The sequence below is a fragment of the Anoplopoma fimbria genome, chromosome 1, assembly GCF_027596085.1.
Source record: "Anoplopoma fimbria isolate UVic2021 breed Golden Eagle Sablefish chromosome 1, Afim_UVic_2022, whole genome shotgun sequence".
NCBI classification, from domain to species: Eukaryota; Metazoa; Chordata; class Actinopteri; order Perciformes; family Anoplopomatidae; genus Anoplopoma; species Anoplopoma fimbria.
The window spans coordinates 22,375,887-22,396,891 of record NC_072449.1 but is presented as its reverse complement, the minus strand read 5'-3'; the positions used below and the strand labels follow the sequence as shown (position 1 = coordinate 22,396,891).

At 42.1% G+C, this 21,005-nt stretch overlaps 1 protein-coding gene across 1 annotated transcript; it reads right to left on the bottom strand.

Annotated features, from left to right (window-relative positions):
• Window positions 1-251: 251 nt before the first annotated feature.
• On the bottom strand, window positions 252-17,488 carry zbtb16b (zinc finger and BTB domain containing 16b). Its single transcript, XM_054606151.1, has 7 exons — window positions 17,424-17,488; window positions 15,473-16,702; window positions 12,782-12,879; window positions 10,369-10,455; window positions 2,878-3,048; window positions 1,620-1,787; window positions 252-512 (listed from the first exon to the last, which is right to left on the bottom strand). The coding sequence occupies exons 1-7, from the start codon at window positions 17,486-17,488 to the stop codon at window positions 283-285; spliced, it is 2,049 nt and encodes a 682-aa protein (XP_054462126.1). The 3' UTR covers window positions 252-282.
• Window positions 17,489-21,005: the final 3,517 nt, after the last annotated feature.

The following is a 21,005-nucleotide window of genomic DNA, read 5'->3' as shown; positions in this document are numbered from 1 at the left end:
AATCTAATTGATAATGATACTAGAGATTAATTGCAGCCCTAGTGTGTACACACATTTTTATTCGTGCTTGCATGTCTCGGTTGTCAGGTAAAAACCTTGTATCTCACAGAATGACAACTTACCACAATGCATTTTTCAGTTCATCCAAAAAGAGCCTGAAATATATTTTTTAAAACCCATAGAGATACATGTAATCTTTCAGCATGAAAAAACAGCAACACTGGAGTTACGAGGTTTTCACCCAACAGTGACAGTGTGTGTGCGGGGTTGTCCAAGTCCTGCTCAGACGTAACAGACATACAGGTAAGTCTTTTCTATCCTCCAGTCCGCCGGCACATCCTCCGGTTTGTGGCCCTTCATGTGCTTCTGCATGGAGGCCAGGCTCGGGCAGAAGTCCTGGCAGATGGTGCACTGGTACGGAGACGCTCCGTTGTGAGTGCGCAGGTGCTTGATCATAGCAGAGTAGTCTCTGGAACGTTGGTGACACAGCTTACACTCGAATGGCTTCTCACCTGAAAAATTCAACAATACAGCATTAACCTTGTCGACCTGGAGACTGAGGGCCAGCCAGGTGAAACGGGACTCACCTCCATTTCAGTCCACTGTACTTGTTGAGGTATTGTGTGGTGTTTGTGTGCGTTAGTGCTCTAGGATTAGACCTATATCGGTTTGCTAATTAGTTATGGGCCAGTCAGAGTCATCCACCACAAATACGACAGAGGATTCGTTCTGACCTCAGCGAGGAATCAGGTAGCAGTTAGTAAAATCTGCACCCTGGAATAAAATGTAGACCTGTTGCACATCTTAATGAAAGAAATCAGTGTTTTTTTTTATATCACGTAATTACATTTAAAAGCAGAGGCTTTACTGTAAAATTGCTTTAAATGCTGCAAACCATCAAGATTATCAAAAATGAGTTGTAAGAATTTACTCCATTTAGTCCTAATTTAAATTTGGTTTTAATGCTTTTTTTACTCAAAAAATATTTTAGCTGTAAAAACAGTATTAAAAATTGCATTATTATATGTTTCTCTACAGTCCCATGAAAAGACCAAAACCATAGATGCTGTAGTCTGACTCTTAATAGTTTCTCACTTTGTTTGTTTTTGGAATTCACTCAAAAGCCAATTTGTTCCAAGAGAAGATGTAAATCTTTAAAAACAGTTCACAAATATAATGGTTGCAATAAAAAAGAAGGCAAAATTATTTTATAAAACCACTAGGCTTCTTTAGTTTTAGCAAACATTACTCAAACAGAAGTATAAGTACATTTTTTGTGGGGGACTATTTTTAGCTGCTTACCAATACACATTTTGTGAGTATTTACACAGCAGTAAGGTGTATGTGGCACTAGGTCAGAATAAGTGTTCATCATAATGAAGACAAAATAAGCTACACAAACACTTGTCAATACAATAACAAATAAATGATTAATAACAAATAAATTGTTTGTTTGGTCCATTTACGGGATTTGTTGACCATTACAAAATACTATACCACTAGCCTTATCGTTTTAAATTGGAAGATATTTAACAGCGTTACCAAATCATCCCCAATAGTGGAACTATAATCCCCGGGGGCCTTGCCATCCTTGTGTGTTTTCGTCTCTGATCTCTCACCCGTATGTACGCGGTAGTGTGTTTCCAGCTGGTGTTTGAGGCTGAACCTCTTCCCACAGCCGTTGCACTCGTAAGGCTTCTCTCCTGTGTGGATACGTTTATGGCCCCTCAGCGTGCCGTCGTCTCTGAAACAGCTCCCGCAGAATTCACACTCAAACGGGTGATCGCCTGAAAACACAGTTGTGTCACGACAGCAGTCACAACACCAACACGGTCCATTATCGTGAGAAGCATTAAAGGCTTTATCCTTGGCACGGCATGATATGGATGCATATGTGGCTGTGTAGGTCAAACCGTCGCAAAGCCCTCTCTGCACATGCATATCAAGCATGCTTTCAGACGTTGCTAATGTTATGACATGAGGACACTCCTCTTGGCTGTCTGCTAATAGCTAATAAAAGTCCTCCAGGCATGTACTGCTCTGTTCTCTATACTGTAGTTAATCTATTTCTCTCCTAGGATGAGGGTTTGACTCATCTCCAATGACCTATGTGCCTCATTATCTCAGTGTCCACAGCAACAGCCAAGTCAGAGGATACATTGCTCTCCTCATTACAGGCCGATTCTCCCCAATCCCCCACCCCACTGTGGAGCAGATGACATTTACAAAATGTTACTTCCAAGCAGAATGCCATACAAACAAGATACGCTGCCATGGCCAAAACTCCCTTCACTTCTGTCTCTTCACATCAATTATGTATTTCTCCTGTCTAGACATCAAGCCATCCTGACAGCTGGGAGTGTTATTTAAGGTAAAAGAAGAAAGGGGGACATCTTTTCAGTAAATATCTCTCAGTCTCCTGCGGCACTAAGACTCACCCTTGGTAGAACACACAGACAAGTCATTTCCATTTGCTTTTCCTTCAATATTTATTTGGGTTTCCTCTATCATTTTGGGTGAACTACACTAGAACTGACAGCCGTGAATTGCAGAAGCCCAAAGGCTGTCTAAGAACCCAAAATATAAACAGGATGAAATTGCCCAAAATATGCACCGGCCATAACGGTACAGTGCTGTCATCAGAGAGGTGAGTCATCTTATAGAGAAGTGAAAAGAAGGGGTGGGAGAGGATGCATGCAAATTGTCAAAAACCTTAAAGCCAGTAACCTAAGGAAATTAACCCATATACAAAAATAAATATAGCTGTCTTTGTCTTTATTTCAACCTCGGCATGCGTTTGACACCACATGCTTATGTTTTAAGACAGGAAATAACACTATAGGCAGCAACGATGGTTGCAAATGATCCGTTTCTCACCCGTGTGCGAGCGCAAGTGTCTTTTGAGGGTCGTGTGGCTGGGGAAGGGGCGCTCGCAGTGGCTACAGATGTAGCTGTGCATGCCTGCATGGACCTCCATGTGCTGCTGCAGGGCCTTCTGGGTCTGGAAGCGCTTTGCACACAGCAGACAGAACAGCGCCATGTCAGTCCCTGGAGAACGCACAAGACACAGACACACAGTTATTTCAGTACCATACACAGACAGGGCCTTAAGTGGGGAAACTGGGTCACTTCAACTTTGTGTGAGTCCTCAGAGGGAAAAGCTTCTTTCAAAGAGCAAGTGCCTCTACCTAAACTAACTCCCCTAAAAGCCCAGAGGCACTTTCAACTGCGAGTCTTTATACGTTCTATTTTAAACCATGAAAGTCATTGTTTTCTTTAAGAATTTCCCACACAATGCACAGCATGCCAATCACACAATCAATGGCTCCTTCCTGGTGTGTTAGATGTGTAATTATTCTCTTCATTCCCCATCAGGAGTCAGCTCCAGCCTGTGAAGTCCTCTGTCTCTGTGCTCAAAGAGCGGCTGATAGTAGCTCCACCCTAAATGATGCCTACACTATGCGCTCTGTGCAGAATGTTAAGTAGTGATATCAAGCCATTAAAGGCAGGACTGCAGGAAAAAACACAATCCAGTTTAATCCTGTGTGTGACCTGGCATCTCTTTGGGGCTGCTTTCCTGTTGCACAGAGTGTGGAGAGGAATACAGATAGGGAGTCGCTGGCAGGGTAGCTCAAGTCAAAATGGCTATGTGAAGAAGATCCATTGGCTGTCATACAGTCAGCACTTGATCTACAGGCTGTGTATGCCAGCATTGAAATCCATTCTGGCATTCGCACCGATGCAAATTCATACATGCGGTAAGACTGAGGGACTGGTTAATCAGCTGCATTGGACATAATGTGCATGTCCTGGAGAGTGAGGCTTTAATGTGAGATTATGAGGTCCTTATTTCTCTGTCTGCTCAGGTTGCAGATCATTTACAATGCTAGCAAGTCCCATTGCTCCTGACTCAGATTCAATCAGACATCTCCAGCGGAGGATCATTAGTAAACAGAGGACTGTGCCAGCACTTCATTGGAATTCAAGTGGGGTTGCTGTGTCGCATTTAAAATGCAGTCTGATGAGGTCCACTAAATCAAATCATTTGTTACTGTTATTGAAGTGCCTTGAGGCAACTGGCAATTAAATTGGAATTAACGCAGGGAAAGGGATACAGCACACTCATACTAAGAGGGAAGAGTGTCAGACACTTGCTTTAGGTTCAATCAAGTTAACAGGCAAGCCTGTTCAAAATAGAGAGAAAAGGAAACAAATCAAGCAAATTCACATTTTCAAGGATAAATCAGAAACATCCATTGTGTATTGTTTACTAATCCACGTATCACAATTTGCTCAAACAAAGTAAGACGCTTTTTTACACATTTCACGGATAAGTATAATTTGGCATAGAGGCACAAAGCCTCGTCTTTGAAATTACAGGGCTCATTTTTAAGCCTAGTATTGAAAATTTCACCCAAAAACGGCACAAATAGAACTGATCATTCGTAATCATTAACAGAAAAAAGACAAGATGAAAGACATTCCCTGATCCAAACAATCCTGCAGGGAGGCGATCCAGTGGAATGAACTGCACCTGTTCAGAGGCTTTAGCCTGTGGACTTTTGCACAAAGGGCACACAATGTGGTTCAGGCCCTCATTGACCAAGCCCATTAGTCATAGGCTCCTCACGCAACTCCTACAATCCCTGTCTTTATGCTGTCGCCTAATGACCAAGGTCCTTTCTCACCCACGGATCACAATATTTTAGTTGAAGACAAAAGACCCTCCGTTCTCAACGCCTCTGCGCCCTCCCCACTCCCCTTATTCGCTGACCATACAGGAAATCCTTTCACCGTCTAACCAGCTTCACTTTCCATCTGAGTCATACCTAACTAATGCCAGTTCACTAGACACTGTGCAACAGTGGAGCCTGGATAATGATCTATCCAAAAATGGATAAAGGCATTTAAAAGGCACAGGATGCAGTTTCTGCATGACCTGAGATGTGGATCCTCTTTAACCAGTTTCTATTGTAATATTTGCTTCAGCCAGCAGGGGGAGTACTTTGTGCTCCGATGTATCCAGGATACCTTGGCTGTAGGCTGAGCAGAGGAGAGCCCTTAAACAGCAGAATATAATATGAAACACATTGTAGTTACTTCAAAGCTACTTTAATCAAACTCTCTACTCTCTCTTCATTAACTATCATATATTGTAAATGTGTGTTTCAATGCAGCCTGCTTACTTTGTTCTGTCTGCTCTGAAAGTTTAACATACCAGTTTCTTTGTGGAGGTTAAACCGTTACTCCTGACACACTCGCGCAGACTCTCACAGATGTATATCCTGATCCTTCTGTCACAAACAATACTGAAACTTGAGTTAAGAAATATGACAAATATTCTGTCACAAGAATCTCACTCTTGATCTCAGGTTGTCACACGGTGACAACAGCTCAGCAGTCATTTTTCAGTTTGATTCCGCGCAACCGACGCTGAAAATAAAAATAACAAATAATATCTTGAAGTGTAAACAAAAACCATTCGGAGGCGAGGAAGTGTTTGTATGCGTTAGTGGTGGCATTTCGCCTCGCTGCGCTCTGTTAACTTTTCAAAGGAAAAGGATTTGCAGTGTAGAGTTTTCCAGTAAGCTTTGGTAATAAGTGCAGAGGAGCTTCTTTATGAGAGAATAAGCCCTAAAGTTGGCTGTCATTGCCCCCTGCTTTCTCACCCTTAACCAGACAATGGGCTTGGGATTTGTGTTTTAAGGCACAGGATGACCCCTGACCCTTGGCCCTCAATGGGGTAAATACCATGTAATCAATGGTATTCCTCAAAGGCTGGAGAGTTGACTGAGCATTGTGTTTACTGGGAGGGAGCCCTAACAGTGGGAATAATGATTGCTTTCAAGCAAATCTGCTGTGAGGCAGAAAATATAAACATTTACTGTGTGCATTATATTACTGAGCTGCTTGTCTAATGCACAATTAGGTTAGTAATTCAGGGCAGTTTGAGGTTGCTATGCTATTTCAGCATATCTCCACTAAGACCATGTGTATGCTCATGTGAGTTAACATGGTCTGCCTTCATACATCTGCCATTTATTCAGTCCAACTGAGGTGGGAGCCAGCCACGCTCTCACGCTGCCTAAGAAACAAAACCATGTGTCTAGGCAACCAGATAGGATCATGGTCCTTGTTGGGGTGAAGTGTTCAAGCTAATCCCTTCATTCACAAATAAGCGCAGCCTGTTTCTTTTCAAGCAGCAAACAAAAGTTTTCCCACCCTGAGAATCTGGGAGTAAACCCACTGCAAATTGAACAAGAGATTGTATTCAGTGACGACCGCAGATCTGTATAATTTCTTCTGTGTTAATCTAAACCTTAGTGTCCCGAGCCCACCAATTAAACTGATTGATTTGTGAATAATTTGTCTTTTACATTTGCTGAAATATAGAACAAAACATTTAATTTGAAATGCATTATTTAAGGAGATGCTTGCAGAATTTGATCTATTAAGGGTATTTGTTTTGGTAAATTGTGACTGACAGCCAAGTCAAAGCTAAATAAATCTTCTGCTGCCATCAAAAGGGCAAGGAATTTCACACAGATTTGACAATTTACAATATGACATCATGGCTGATCATGTCCTCTAGCTAGAGTATGCAATGCGAAGACACTATTAACTGTCCTAAGGCCCTGCTCAGTGTATACACAGTGAGCTCACTGTCTGCTGGCCCACTGATATCACTCAGCTAAACATACACAGTTATGCAGGCCACATTGTGTGCTAGACCTCACATGACACGCTACTGTATGTGTTCATGCAGACGGGTTCCTGCAGTTGTGGCAGCTCGAGCAGCACATACACAAACACTACAGTACCTTAAACAACCCCGAGCGCTCATCAGCACACTGCTAATCTACCCGAGTGAGCAACAACCGACTTAATAATTAATGCAAATAGAGATACGTTCCTCGTGTTTAACCACCATTCCATGGATCGGTTCATTGAGGTCACACTTGGGTTTCATTTGCCTCGATTCCTAGAACGTTTACAATAATTTCTCTATCTACCATAATTCACCCGACGTGAAATGACAAGGCATTCCGGGTCTTTGTGTATCATGACAGCGAGTGCAAATAAATACTGGGGGCGCAAAGGCCAAACATAGCACAGTTCAAATCAGTTTAAGGCTTGTACGAATAACAACTGGGTATTAAAGGGGGGTGCAGCATGATGACGGACACACAATTAGGAGAGCTAAAAGGTCTACATTATAAAGCCGTGGCTGTATCTGAATGAGCTACAGGACTGTTTAATTAGGGCTCGGACAGAAGGTAATATTATTCACTTGATGAGGCAGCCTGCTATGTCTGGAAACAGTGCAGCTGCTGTGAGTACACAAAGGCAGCACTCTTATGGCCTTTGCCTTGAAGGCAAGGTGGCAAAATGGTCAGCCAGAATGGCTTGAAGCACACTGTCTACAGTCAATTTCTGTGCGTGCTGTAGATAAGCTACAGTCTTGGGTTTTCCAAAATTGAGAACTCCGTGCCCCAGAGCCCTTTACTTGCTCTGATGAAACAAACCCCTTTGTTGTGAGAGCAATTCGGAGACAGATCCATTCTTTTATTTTGGGCACCGACAAGTAGGTCAGAGGAGACTATGACAGTGCTGTGGTGAGGAGTAAATAGCAGCACATGATGTTGTTTTCCTCTCAGTCCTGGCATCCAACACCAGCAGCAATCCTCCTGCCCTCAGGAAGTCCTCACATGCCCCCTACCCCCTTCCCTTCCCACAGTCCACTCCGCCCCCAAATCCTCTACTCCCTCTTTGATCTCTAACTTCAGCAACCCACGGCTTTTCACCTCTGACATATCAAAATAGCTAAAGAGACTTTCACTGTAGCCGGCCAGTGTAGCCAAATTGCTTCAGAGTAAGATCTCCCCAAAAGTAGTATTATTTCCCCTTCCAGAGGAGGTGGACAACCGTTTTGCAGCTGCTGTGGTCTGACAAGTGTTAATCTGCTAAGAGGAAACTCATGTGGCTTACTGGTTATGCCACATGGCAAATTAAGGCCGAGGCAGCTCAATTGGCAATGAAAGATCCTGTTTTTTAAGGAGGAATAACGTAGGTTCTAAAAAATGTAAATCTTTGTAATGGGCAGGGCCATATCCTCAACACAGCTGATTTAATTACCTGTAAGTCATGTTAGTGTAGGCTGCGAGAGCAACAATGAGAGTCAGTAAAAAGGGTCGTGCGTCACAGTAGAGCGAGCTGAGATCATGTCAAAATGAGAGAGTAATGCCCTCCTGTACCCTGCTCTGGATACACTGCCAAGCTGAAACTGAGCTCTGGATGTTTACAACTTGGGGAGGTGAGGGTAGAATCTTTTGGGCATCGTTAACACCCCTCCATGTCCACATCCATTAAGTATTCATACTGTGTGTGCCACCTGGAGTTACAGTTACATGCCAATGCTCCAGCGAGGGTTATCGCCTTTCTCTGACAGAAGCAGAAAAGGTGTGGATTCAGACACTGTCAGGCATATGTATCGTCTGACAACAATACAACTTATTTTCACAGTTGGAAAGTCAAACAAGTGTTGCTAAGTCTTTCTCACTTGAAGTTAAGTTTTTTTTTCCTCCCTAAAGGCCTGCAACTAACCATTATTTTCAGTATCAATTAATCTTTTTTGGTCTATTAGATGTTGGACAATAGTTAAAAGTGTCTGACAAAATTTCCCCCAAGACTCAAGATAATAATTTTACGAGCAAATATTGACTTTAGACGCTGGAAACAGTATATGTTTGGCTACTTTGCTTAAAAAAATGAATCAATCATCAAAATAGATCATTTTCATCTAACATTTTCAGCTCTACTTTAAAATAAACCAACAAGCTTTAAGCAATAACTTATATTGTAAGTCATAAAATCTTTTACCTACTCTGATTTTTTTTAAAGCTTTTTTTCCAGAAAGTGTCAAGGGTCAAACTATTCAGGGGAAGTTTCCTTTCTTATCAATCAAAGAGCTAGAAATACAAAGCTGTTGTAAGAGAATAAACACCAACCAAAAATGCAAGTTACCAAACCTGGCAACTGCAAAATGTATTTATATCTCTTTTTATGGTTTCTTACTGATACAATGATGTAAATGGTTTTATGATAGCTTGTGTCGTGAGATTAAGATAAGATAAGATAAGATAATCCTTTATTAGTCCCGCAGCGGGGAAATTTGCAGGCTTACAACAGCGTAGAGTAAAGTGCACACAAGAGACATAGTAGAAGAAGACAAGCTAAAAATAAACAATAAAAATAAAATAAAACAAGTATTATAAATAAGCAATAAAAAAACAGTAGAAAAAACAACAATAACTGAAATATTATATTTACAGACAGAGAAAAAAACAACAACTATTTTAACTATTTTTAACTTTTTAACTATTATTGCACAGTGTAATGTGTAATGTGTTGCACAGGTTTTTATTGGCATGTTATTATTGTCATGTGGTCATGTGGTCTGCTGGGAGCAGAGTTGGTTGTGCAACCTGACGAAAGACCTGAAGAAATGTTATCATTATGTTTTATGTGTCTTAGCTTAAAACCTGTGTAGTTTGTGTTTGACCTGGCAGGCCCTACAGGTAATACATTTAAAGTTGATAGAGAAAGTATTCACAATAATTCATGGCACCAGAAGTAATAATAACACTCATGATGATAGTAATACAAATACTTATTGACTTATTAAAAATAAATAGTCTACTCTTGACACCCAATTGCTTTCTTTTACTTGACTTGATAGCTTCTATCTAATAGGTTATAGACCTAATATTACTTTATTTATATATTGCCTTATCTCATTGTTTCACTTTTCCTCTACCTAGAAAGCATTAAGTTGCAGCTTGCTTGCTACTAAAAATACAGAAGTCCAATCATAACTGGACAAGAAAAGGTTGTAATACAAACATTCTTCTTTATTAAGGTTAATGATAAACAGAAGGTGTTCATCCTGTTGAGCGTGTGTGTGTAAGGTAAATAATTCCACAGGCCCTCTCAGGCAAGAGGTCAGGATAGTATGTCAGTTAAACTCTTATACTGGCACTGTAACGCTGGCCCTGTAAAGCCACGGCTGTGGCAAAGTGGCATGCAGTGGGTTTGGATGCCAAGAGATATTAGTGGGTGATATGTGAGAGGGCCTCCCACATCCATGTTGATAAATTATGGAGCATCATGACAGGAACAGTTTAACACAGCTAGCATGACAGGCAAGTTTGGACCCACAATTGCAATTAGGTTAGACATAATGTGAGTGTGTGTGTGTGTGTGTGTGTGTGTGTGTGTGTGTGTGTGTGTGTGTGTGTGTGTGTGTGTGTGTGTGTGTGTGCGTGTGCGTGTGGGGGGGTTGTTAGTGCATGCACATTTGTAAATTACCTGTGTGTGTTTGCCTGTGGGCATCCAAAGCATCCTCTGAGGAGAACGTCGCTCCACACTGATCACACACCAGCGCCTCTGCAGGAGCTGTAAGTACAATCACATTTATAATAAGGTATCTTGATCAGACAGCAAACACAAACATGTGCGTTTGTAATTGTAGTCAGTTAATTTGGGCATTTAAAGGGAACTGTGGAAATGCGACAATATGGGAACAAAGGCACCCTCTTTTTCAAAAGTCACCAAAGAGCCTCGCTTGTCACACACTTGTGCTTTTCAGGTGTTAACATAAGAAAGCAAATGCGCAGAGTACAATGGAGCAGAGGAAAGCACCATAAAAACACAACTCAGGACCAACAAAAGCACCAGACAGGGTGCAACGGCCCTTCTTCTTGACAAAAAAGAGCCGCGCTGGAGAGTTTTATTTACCGTGCCCTGTTATCAGCCTCTGAACAGTGAGCAGACTGTCTGCCTGAGAGGCCACAGAAGGACTGGGTGTTCTCTCTACAGCAGACGCTTCCAGCCTGCGGCACATCCCTTTATCAAAAAAAAGACTTCAGAGTCAACACCCCGAATCCCATCGCATGCACTGTAACTACAGTTCCCAGTTCACCTTTGGAATGCCCTTGTCTATTCTGATGAAGACATGAAAGAGACAAGTATGCATACTGCTTGCAGACACGTTCAATCCTTGTTCTGCACTCACCTCACACCTGCACAGACAGACACATAGGACAGATATGCACACACACTCTCACACTCACACACACACACACACACACACACACACACATTATCGCTCTCTCTCTCACACACACACAGCTGTTTGGATGTGGGTTGGCTCTCACAGAGATGTAAATCGGTTGCAGATCCATACTGGCCCAGGGCTCATTCACTGATCTATTTTCTGCTCAGCTGGCTTTAAATGAAGTTAAAATGACTCATTAAAACACCCACAAGCTTTGGGAACTCTGAGCGCTACAGCCTAAATGTGGTCCTCTTTCAACTCTTACGACGCCTCTATACACAGACACTATGCCACTGTTCCCAGTGCTGCTCACAAATAACAAAAAAAGCCCCAATCTGTTCATTTCTAAAAACAACAATTTTTGAAAACAAACTGGTTACTGTTTTGGAACGGTGCGTTTTGTTACACTGTGCAAAAATAAAACTTGGCGGAAAGTAGTCTTATATAGGCGTAATACTAGAACAGTGTTGTAGATGCTGATGTTGTGTGATGCTGTCCAGTGTGGTGTGTTGTGTTGTGAGAGATTGTGTGATAAGGGAAGAAGAGAACATAGTGCATTGTCTTGTGCAGTCAAAGGCACGGAGTGTGCTCTCATCCATAAACCATCAAACTGTCTCCAGACGCGGCTGCAATCGTCCTCCATCAAAACACTTTGTCTGGCATACCAAAATAAGAGCCAGCATCGAGCTGAATACCAAATCAGCCCATTAGAGCAGTGGAGCACTCGCTCCTTAGCAACCAGCGGGATCTAAGGCTGCTATACCGAAATACACAGTGACAAAGAAATGAGATCCACATCTCTTTTTTTTTTGTATTATTATAGGTTGACACATCGGGATGGGGAGAGTTTATGCAAAATTCGAATTGGGTTAAAGGTGCTACTGTTGTGGATGTCACTGTGAATTGAAAATCAAAGCGTGTTGTTGAAGGTCTACTGGTAATCCAAGACAATATGTGTGTTTAGGGTTATACCGAGGGTATAAAAGGATGACTCAGGTGAAGTTTAAAGAAGAAGATTCTCTCTCATCTGTCAGCAGTATGTCATTCCCGAACAATCCTCAGAGAGAGCAGGCGGAGAGGACAGGAACCTCGCCTTGTCTATACACATATTCCAACTGAGGTTTCTGTTTCTGTTTTAGTTTCATTTTTAGTCCCTGATCCCCCCCCCCCATCCCCTCTCCTCACCCCCCTCTGCTCCTCTTTCTCTATTTTGGATAAAGTAGCTGGGAGAGCAGTCAGGTCTGATTAAGTCTGCATTTGGGTACAGTGTGTTCCTGGACACACATCTGCGAGCGAGCCATCACACACGCTTCGGAACACTGGCAGAACACCCAGGCCTGCCGGCAGCTGATGATGTCATCACTCAGAAGGGGCAGAGCTGGCGAGATGCCAGGGTCTCCAAAAAAACACAGAAACGATTCAAACGGAGAGAGAGAGAGAGAGAGAGAGAGACTACAGAGCGACGGAGAGGAGAGGGAGGGAGAGGTACGTAGACCTAAGCATGGAAAAGAAAGCATGATCCAAGTATTCGGAGCGGCACTAACTGCAAGGAGGAGGGGGGGGGGGGGGTTGTAGTATGAACAGGTGCATTTGAAAGGACGCACTGTCAAGAGACTTCGTTAGCACTGAATACTCTGAGATGAGAGAGTAAGAGTTACTAAGTACCTGTGTGAGACAGCATGTGCATCCTCAGTCGCATGCTGTCCTGGAAGTGTTTGCCACAGTATTCACAGCCGTGGCCTTTCTCCTCGTTATGCAGCCTCCTGTGGAAAGACAAACACAAATGCGAGCGTGTTAACAGCGACAAAAACAGAGGGAGTACGCACTTGTGATAACAAAAGTATCTCGGTTCTGTGCCTTTTTTTCTGTATGGTCTCCCAAAACCAGAAGCATCATTGTCCTCGTAACAAGAGGAGCATGTTTTAATTCCGTCAAGAATCCCTCGCTGAATGCAACATCATTAGTGTAAGAGGCCCTTGGAGTTGTGAATCACAACGCATGAATGCTAAAAGAACACAGACAATAGGATATCTGGCTAATTTCAGAGTGCAGACATACGCGTGCCTCCACCCGCCAGCACTGCAAGACACTGGGCATGCACACAAGAACACACACACACACACACACACACACACACACACACACACGGAGTACATGCACGCAAACTCACACCCAAGCATAACATGCACACACACATACACATCTCCTGTAACTGCAATGAAAAGGAGAAAAGACGATGATTCGCTGAAGCTCTGCCAGCAGCAAAACCTATCATATCATATCACACACATCCAAGCATGCAAGGCATCTGTACTGTTATCCTTATATCACCCTGCTAACAGCCTAAAAGGACCCTAAAAGGACACGATTAAATACACTCTGTGGTCAAAATAAATGAGTCTTGTGATATAACTTAGCATGCTTGAAATCAACAATAACAACAACAAAAAACAATATTTTTGGAGCTACATGCTCAGGAGCACTGTCAGGTTTTTGGGGGTTTTACTGTAATTTTGGAGATCTCACTGATAGATGGTAATTTACTTGAGTATTTATTTAAGATTTTTATTTGGGGTATTATGATGGACCAGCAGTCTGAGGTGTCAACCATGTAACCGTGATGAATATATATTTCCTTTTATTCACTCCACAGAGAGAAATAAACCGGAGCGTCCAGGTAGTGTAGGAGTTTAAAAGGCTGAGTATATAACCACATGTTCGGGTCCAGCTCGACAGGTTTATGCATTTAATTACCCATCTCTTTTGTCTAATTTCCTGTCTCCACTATACTATAATAAAAACATAAAAGACCCCAAAAAATATATTAAAAAAAGTGTAGTATTATTTAAATTTCTTAAAATGAAGTAAATTATTTAGAAATACTGAAAACATCATGGGTTGTGTTCACACATGCTAAATATTTCTATTACTTTAAATAACTGAAAAACTGTAGTTTTCATTTTGTTATGAAGGCATCACCTTTTAAAAATAATGCATATTTCTAGTTCTTTAATTTTAGTTTCATTATTTTCTGTTCCTTTATTCTACAAGGACTACTTAGGCAAAAATGTTAAACCAAATCTGTTAATTATCTGTATTTTTTTCTCACTAAAACTGTCCATTGAAAAACCTTCTTTAACAGCACATGTCAATCTGCACACCAGGTGTATGCTCAGTGACCTGGTTACAGATTTACAAAAACTTCATTACATCCTTAAGCAGTGCCACCAATGTAACTCCTTATACCTGCGGACATCCGGCTGTCTCCATGAGTAAACAACGCGCATCACTAAATATCCCACAGGATGCTCTGTTTCACCGGGCGGTTTCAACACAACTCTGGAGCGGCACGAGGCTGAAATGTCAGCCACGGGCGCGGACAGGGAAAGGCTGTGATCCTAATCATGAGCTGACTGCAAAATTAGGACTTTCGGCTCACAGATTTCCTTGTTTCTAATGATTAGTGATGAGTCAAACACTGCCAAGCACGAACAATTATAAACATCTGCAATCAAGTTAATGAGAGATGTCACTGAGCTAATCGGTAACTTTTTGCATACAATGACAAAATCTAAACAGACAAGCTTGTAAATAAAGGAGGAATGAACAAAAAACAACAGAGCAGGTCGTGACGCAGAAGTTATCCATCATCGAGCTGAAGCGTCCAGTCTGGTCCCTGCTGAGAGGCTCCTGTCTACTGATGCAAAGGAATACATATTAAATAGCCTGGGAGACGGCCTGTTGTGTGAGGCACGCTTCTGCACAAATAATCAAACAGAATTTAGAAAATAAAGTTTTTTTAAATTACAGCGTTATGCGACACCAAGGCCTCTTTATATCAAATCCCTGACAAAGACCCGATTCAAAACTTCCCGAGATGTCTCACTGTTAAGACATGAGAGCAGGTGTCCCTGAGAATAAATTAACATATTTGCTGTTGCTCCTTCCAGCTTTAAACTCTCATAGTATTTTAACATGCTGGGGAGGAAAAGATCCTGCGGACCAAGAAACAATTCAGTTCAAGGGACACGTGTCCAACAGCATAATCAGCTCACATTCATCATACCGCACAAGCACACATGCACCTGCACAATCCCTCAAAACCATTATTTTACACCACAGACGTTTGTCTGTAAAAATGGTGAGCAGTGAGTGTAGAAGTGTCATTAAAAATGTCAGTGAGACTAAAACTGCTCTCTGTCTTTTCGATTTAACAAGTGATTATTAGATTTTGGCCACCGGGTGGAAACAATTTTTCATTTTTTTTTTTTCATTAATTAAAATGCAAAAATGCCGTATTAAAATATAGTGTTGTGCTAAAAACGTAGGTGCTGGTGGATGTTCTGTGCATGTTACCTGTGCTGCTCCATGGCCTGCCTGCTGTGCAGCTGAAGCCCACACTCGCCACAACACTGCTGGCCTTGAGCCTGGCCCTCGTGCCTCATCCCTGCTGCAAACTGGCCCAGCCTGCTGAGGAGCTCCCTGTGCAGCAAGCCTTGGTGCAGGAGGCCGCTGTAGGCCCTCGGGTCCAGCGGCACACCCAGGGACGGGGCCACTGAAACAGACACTGGCAGCATCCCCTCCCCGGTGTGGTTGGAGGGCACAGAGTATAGGGAGGCCAGATGTTTCTCAGAGATCCCGGGGAAACAGTCGAGGGAGTTCCCCACCACTTGTCCTCCGTCTTCTGGGTTTATGTGCAGCTCCCGAGCGCTGGTGATCACGCTGCCTCTCAGGGGCGTCCCCGGGCCCTCGTCTCTGGGCTGGTCTGACATGCTTCCCTCTCCAGTGCTGGAGGACCTGCCCTCGCAGCCGTTGGCATCATCCACCTGCATGCTCTCTGATTTTATACTTCTGCCAGGATCCAGGATTGAGGCTTGGGATAACTCTGAACTGCGACGCTGAGGCTGCTGGGAGCTCGCCATGTCTACCTCCGTGTCCAACTTGGGGCTCAATTCAGGAGCCGTCTTGGGCTCTGAGCCAGGAGAGCTCCCCTCCGTCATGTGGTAGAGCGCCAGGTGGTGTAGAGCGGTGGGAGTGATGCGGTTGGGTCCATCCTGTATGGAATGCTTCTTGGACATCAACATGTGCCTCCAGTGCCTGGCCCTGCTGTGGTCACCGTGGTCTCCGGAGCTGTGAGTCTTCACCGCCACCTCCTCGCTCTCTTCCGCCTGGATGGTCTCCAGCACCTTCAGGCACTGCTCCTCCAGGTACTCTATCTCCAGGATCTCAGCGGCGTACAGCAGGTCATCCAGGTCCTCGGCTGTGGCCTGGAGCGAGGCGGTGTAGGCGTACTCCAGGATCTGCTGGAAGGTCTTGGGGGACAGGAAGTCCAGGGCGTAGCGTAAACTGCTGCGGTGGAACAAGATCTCGAACATTTTGCTGGTGCAGGCCAGGACGGTGCGGTGCGCCGGGAACTCCTGGCCGTCCACCGTGATGATGACATCACACAAGGTGCCGGTCAGACGCATCTGATTGGCCCGCTGCAGAAGCGTGCTGGGGTGAGTGGGATTGTGGAGCTGGAGCACACCCATATTTGTCAGACCCGTATCCACTCGGACCTTTGCTGAGCCCACGCATGAGGTGTTGCTGTCCCGCCTTCTTCACTTGCCTTCAGCTAGTTGTAGATCTGTGATTTGGGTGGAGGGGAAAAAGGTAGAGGCTCATTAGTGGCTGTCTCACTTTCAGTGTGATGCAAAAGACTGTTAATTTTACGCCACACTTAAATCCACGATCTATCAATATCAATATTTTTTAGAATAATATTTATCAGAAAAATACCAAATGAAATATATTCTTTGAAAATTCAAAACCACCACTTAATCTCTTCGGGTTTTTTTTTATTTTTTTTGATTTCATGCACCCTACATGTTTATGTATTTTAATTAAGAACCAGAAGAAGACAACAGGTCGATACGCACAAAGCAACAGTTTCCATTAGAGGTGATTAGTCTGAGGTCTCGTTGAGAGCGCTCACGTCGCTGTAATAACGTCTGCATACTGAGAGGTGACGGTTCAATTCATCAAGCTCCTCACACACGCACACGCACACACGCACACGCACGCTCGTACCCTCAACAGGTAGACCCGCTATTAACAAACCGCCTCGAAGGGCTGATGAGTTCATTTAGGCTGCGCACGTTCATGATTAGATGCGTTAAAAGGCAATTACGCCGCTCTGTTATAAAAAAAAATAAATAAAAAAAAATCCCTAAATAAGTTATAAAACTATGAAATTGATGGAAGCTCAACCCTGACGCCAGCACGTGTGCATTTCCACCACATTTGAGGAGCTAAACGACTGTCTGACTGTGGATGATGAGTGCTGTCCGACCGCTCAGCACCACCTCGAGTGATGCTGATGACGGGCTGCATCCTCAACTAACCGCATCAGGTGCAGACGCACACATCCACCTTTATTATTCAAACACATTGCGACAAATTAACCCTCTCCATTTACTGCCCGGCACGGTGATTGAGGGTACACAATAATAAAAAAAAAAAAAAAAGACCCCGACTAGTTTATCCAAAAACAGTCCGATGAGGTGAAGACCAGTCTGCGATGATGTCTGAGCGCAATCAAGTTTGTGAAATCCTAAATCGGGCTGAGGTCAAACTTGGGATTCAATTTCCACATGTGTGCTTGTAAAAAACGTTATTATAACAACCCCCGCTACAAACACTGACTGATTAATGCGAATAATTATTGTTCAAAATGAGATTGTAAAGTAGTTCATCGGAGCAGAGTCACTTGAATTGATCCAGCATACATAATAAAAGTGTCGGCTGTCACAGTTGTCCTTACCTCTGTCTCCTAACGTCCTCCGCTGATTACCCAGGCAACATCATGGTTACACATTTCACACTACCCGCTCCAAACTCAGTCCTGCTCCAAGTAAGCAAATCATCACCCAGCCACGACGGTGAAACCAGCAGGGGGAAATCAACACTTCCTAGTACAGCCTTCAAAATAAAACGTGCCTGAAGAACCCACGTGTTGAGATGTTTGACTATAACATGCAGTGTTCTAGTTGAGAATAGCAAGAAAGCAGGATGAAATCAAACTGATGAGATGTAATGTTGATAAATAACTATGTTGCAACCACATGCAAGAATGTAGGTTATTTAAAAAAGGTTTGTGGGAATTTGATAGTCAGACTAAGGCTATCAAATTAAAATTAAGATATAGAGTCAAATGTTATTAATCCGCAATATGATGTTTAAACTATGATGTTATGTACAGTAGCTTTAATTGCTTCTATTGTTGGAAAAAAAAAAGAAAAACATGCAGTGTTATTTGGAGGTGTTGTCCTTTATCTTGGTAGAATAATAATAATAAAAAGTATAGAATATGGGTGCTGTTAGATGCAACATTATTTACAATTTCCATACTTTTATGTGACAATCAATAATAAACAATGACAGCAACCTTCTCGGAGTACAAGTTTTAAAAGATGCATTGTGTTTATTATTTTATTTTGGTGGGGGTTGCCTGCCTCAACACAAATGTTTTTCAAATCTTTAACTTAGACCTTATTCTTAATATATTGCATGGCTTACCTTGATTTTGATTTTTTAAAAAAATTATGTGACCAAAAGGCACAATTAATCTATGTAGAAAAGACAGACAATGAAAATGTTAAGAGATGTTTAGATACTGGTTGAAGAACCTACTTGTTGTCTTTAGAGTCAACCAAAAATGTGGGAGGGGTTCTTTAGTGTGCAAGCAATGTTGAGCAAGTGGGGGAAGGGGAGCAAGAGTGCCATAACTCAATCATGTGTCTGTTTGGAGAATATTGAGATGTTGAAAATGATGAAGTAAATCTGGATTCTGATTCTGCAATTGTTTAAAATGTTGCAACAGATGGTTGCTAGGTGGATTTGAGAAATACTATACTATACACTCTGGTGACCCAGTGCTCTAAGGCGCTGACCCATGTGGTCAACTGAGGTCAAGAATGTCAGTCCACTATAATACACCCATCCCCCTTCAGTCTCCAACATTTTTCAAATATTTGTTAACCGTTGAATAATTTCTCTAGAATTTATTTCCTTAACATAAGGGTCTAAATGTTACTTCAGGAATAGATGGGTAATATAATGAATTATTTATTTTTATTCCTTAGATGTTGACTTTAAAACACGAAGAATAACATAGACTGGACTACTGGAACAAGCCTATAAAAAACCCCATCATGTGTAAGTTTGAGTATGTTGAAATGCAACTAAGTACATTGACCCAACTTTGAGATACTTTACTTTAGTGCAGCCATTTAATGGTTTTTTTTTACACTTATAATCCACTGCATTAATTTAAAATCTGTAGTTTACTTTGAAGAACAATTTTACATACAAAATAGTTTGTGTACATGATTTTAATCAAATACAATGATTCTTGTATGAATGTAACTAGATTGTATAAAATTGTTAGAATTTTAGCTCCACCTGGTCCATTCATTCTGTGTAATGACTACTTACTGTATGTTGTTGATGTATGGTCACTGAAGATACTTATGCACTTTTAATTAATTAAGAAAACATGTAATGCAGATTTCTATAATGTGGTTAGGGGAGTTGCAATACACCGGTATTTTTCAAAGTTCAATATTCATATCATGTTAATAATATACATATGATATTATCGTGTGAATAATCCACCACCTCTTAAATCATTTTCTAAATACAGTCATGGTTACAGACTCTCTCAACCTCCCCTCACTCGTATTTTGAGTGTAATACATTTGCCAAAATAAAACACAATTAAACAATAAACATTAGTTAAGAGTAAAGATGAATTTGACTGCATTTTTTTGTGCTGTAAAAAAATAAATATATATATATATGAAAGACTATTTAAAAAAATATAATAATAATAATATTATTATTATTCAAACTTTAGCAATAATTTCTTTATCGTGAATTATTTTGGCCAACGTAATTGTGTAGTGGTATTGCTTTTGTTTGTATGAATGACCTAAATAATCTCCCTTAAATTCCCAGTTGACACACCAAGAGTAAGTACCTTCACTGGTAGCTGCAGCTCCGGAGGAACATGAATGGATGCTTTTGTAGAAGGACCACAATTTGATCTGCTAAACCTATCACTTTTTTAAATTTATTTTATTTTATATGAAGGCCAAATAACCTGACTTCCTGTCTCCTCGCAGCAGCTTGCCGCTGACTTTACTGGCTGCAAAAAAAACCAAAACATCACCGGTGCGACGTCACGGCTCTGAATGATCGCCCTCTGCTCCCCGTCTCTCCATCAAGGATGCAATCAGAGACATCTACAGGGCATCTGAACTACACTGACAGGGTGACCAGGCCGGGGCCAGTGTTTGTTGTCCTGGAATAAGAAGCAGAAACTGTTGAATGCAGATCGGGTATACAGATCAAATCAGTTTTGTATTTCACAGGACAGTCGAGAGATATAAATTTAGGTGAGAGAGGACAGTCGGTCAGCGTAACGGGATGCCATGCCTGTGGTTGTTGACACTCTGTTGACATCGCACCGGTTTGGAGGTTCATGTCACATTAGAAGTAGCAAAGGGAGAAATGCCACAGCTGAGAATATCAAGCCCCTCACTGGTACATAGTATTTTGACATCCTATCCTAGAAGTATTAACTTTACTCAAGCACAAACATGCATTATGTAACACGTGTTTATTTGCTCCCCAATACATCTAAACAAGTTGCCTGGGGACATTTCCAGGCCCAACATAACCTGTTTGCACTGTAACCTTTCTGTAAATAGTCCGGTGTGTCCATGACATGGCGAAAAAACAAAAAGGGGGTCCAAGCATAGGGGTTTAGCGCCATCTAGTGTTGAAAAAACGTCGCTGCATAGTCTGAATCTAAGGGCACGGTTTCTTAAAAAGTAAATTGGAACTG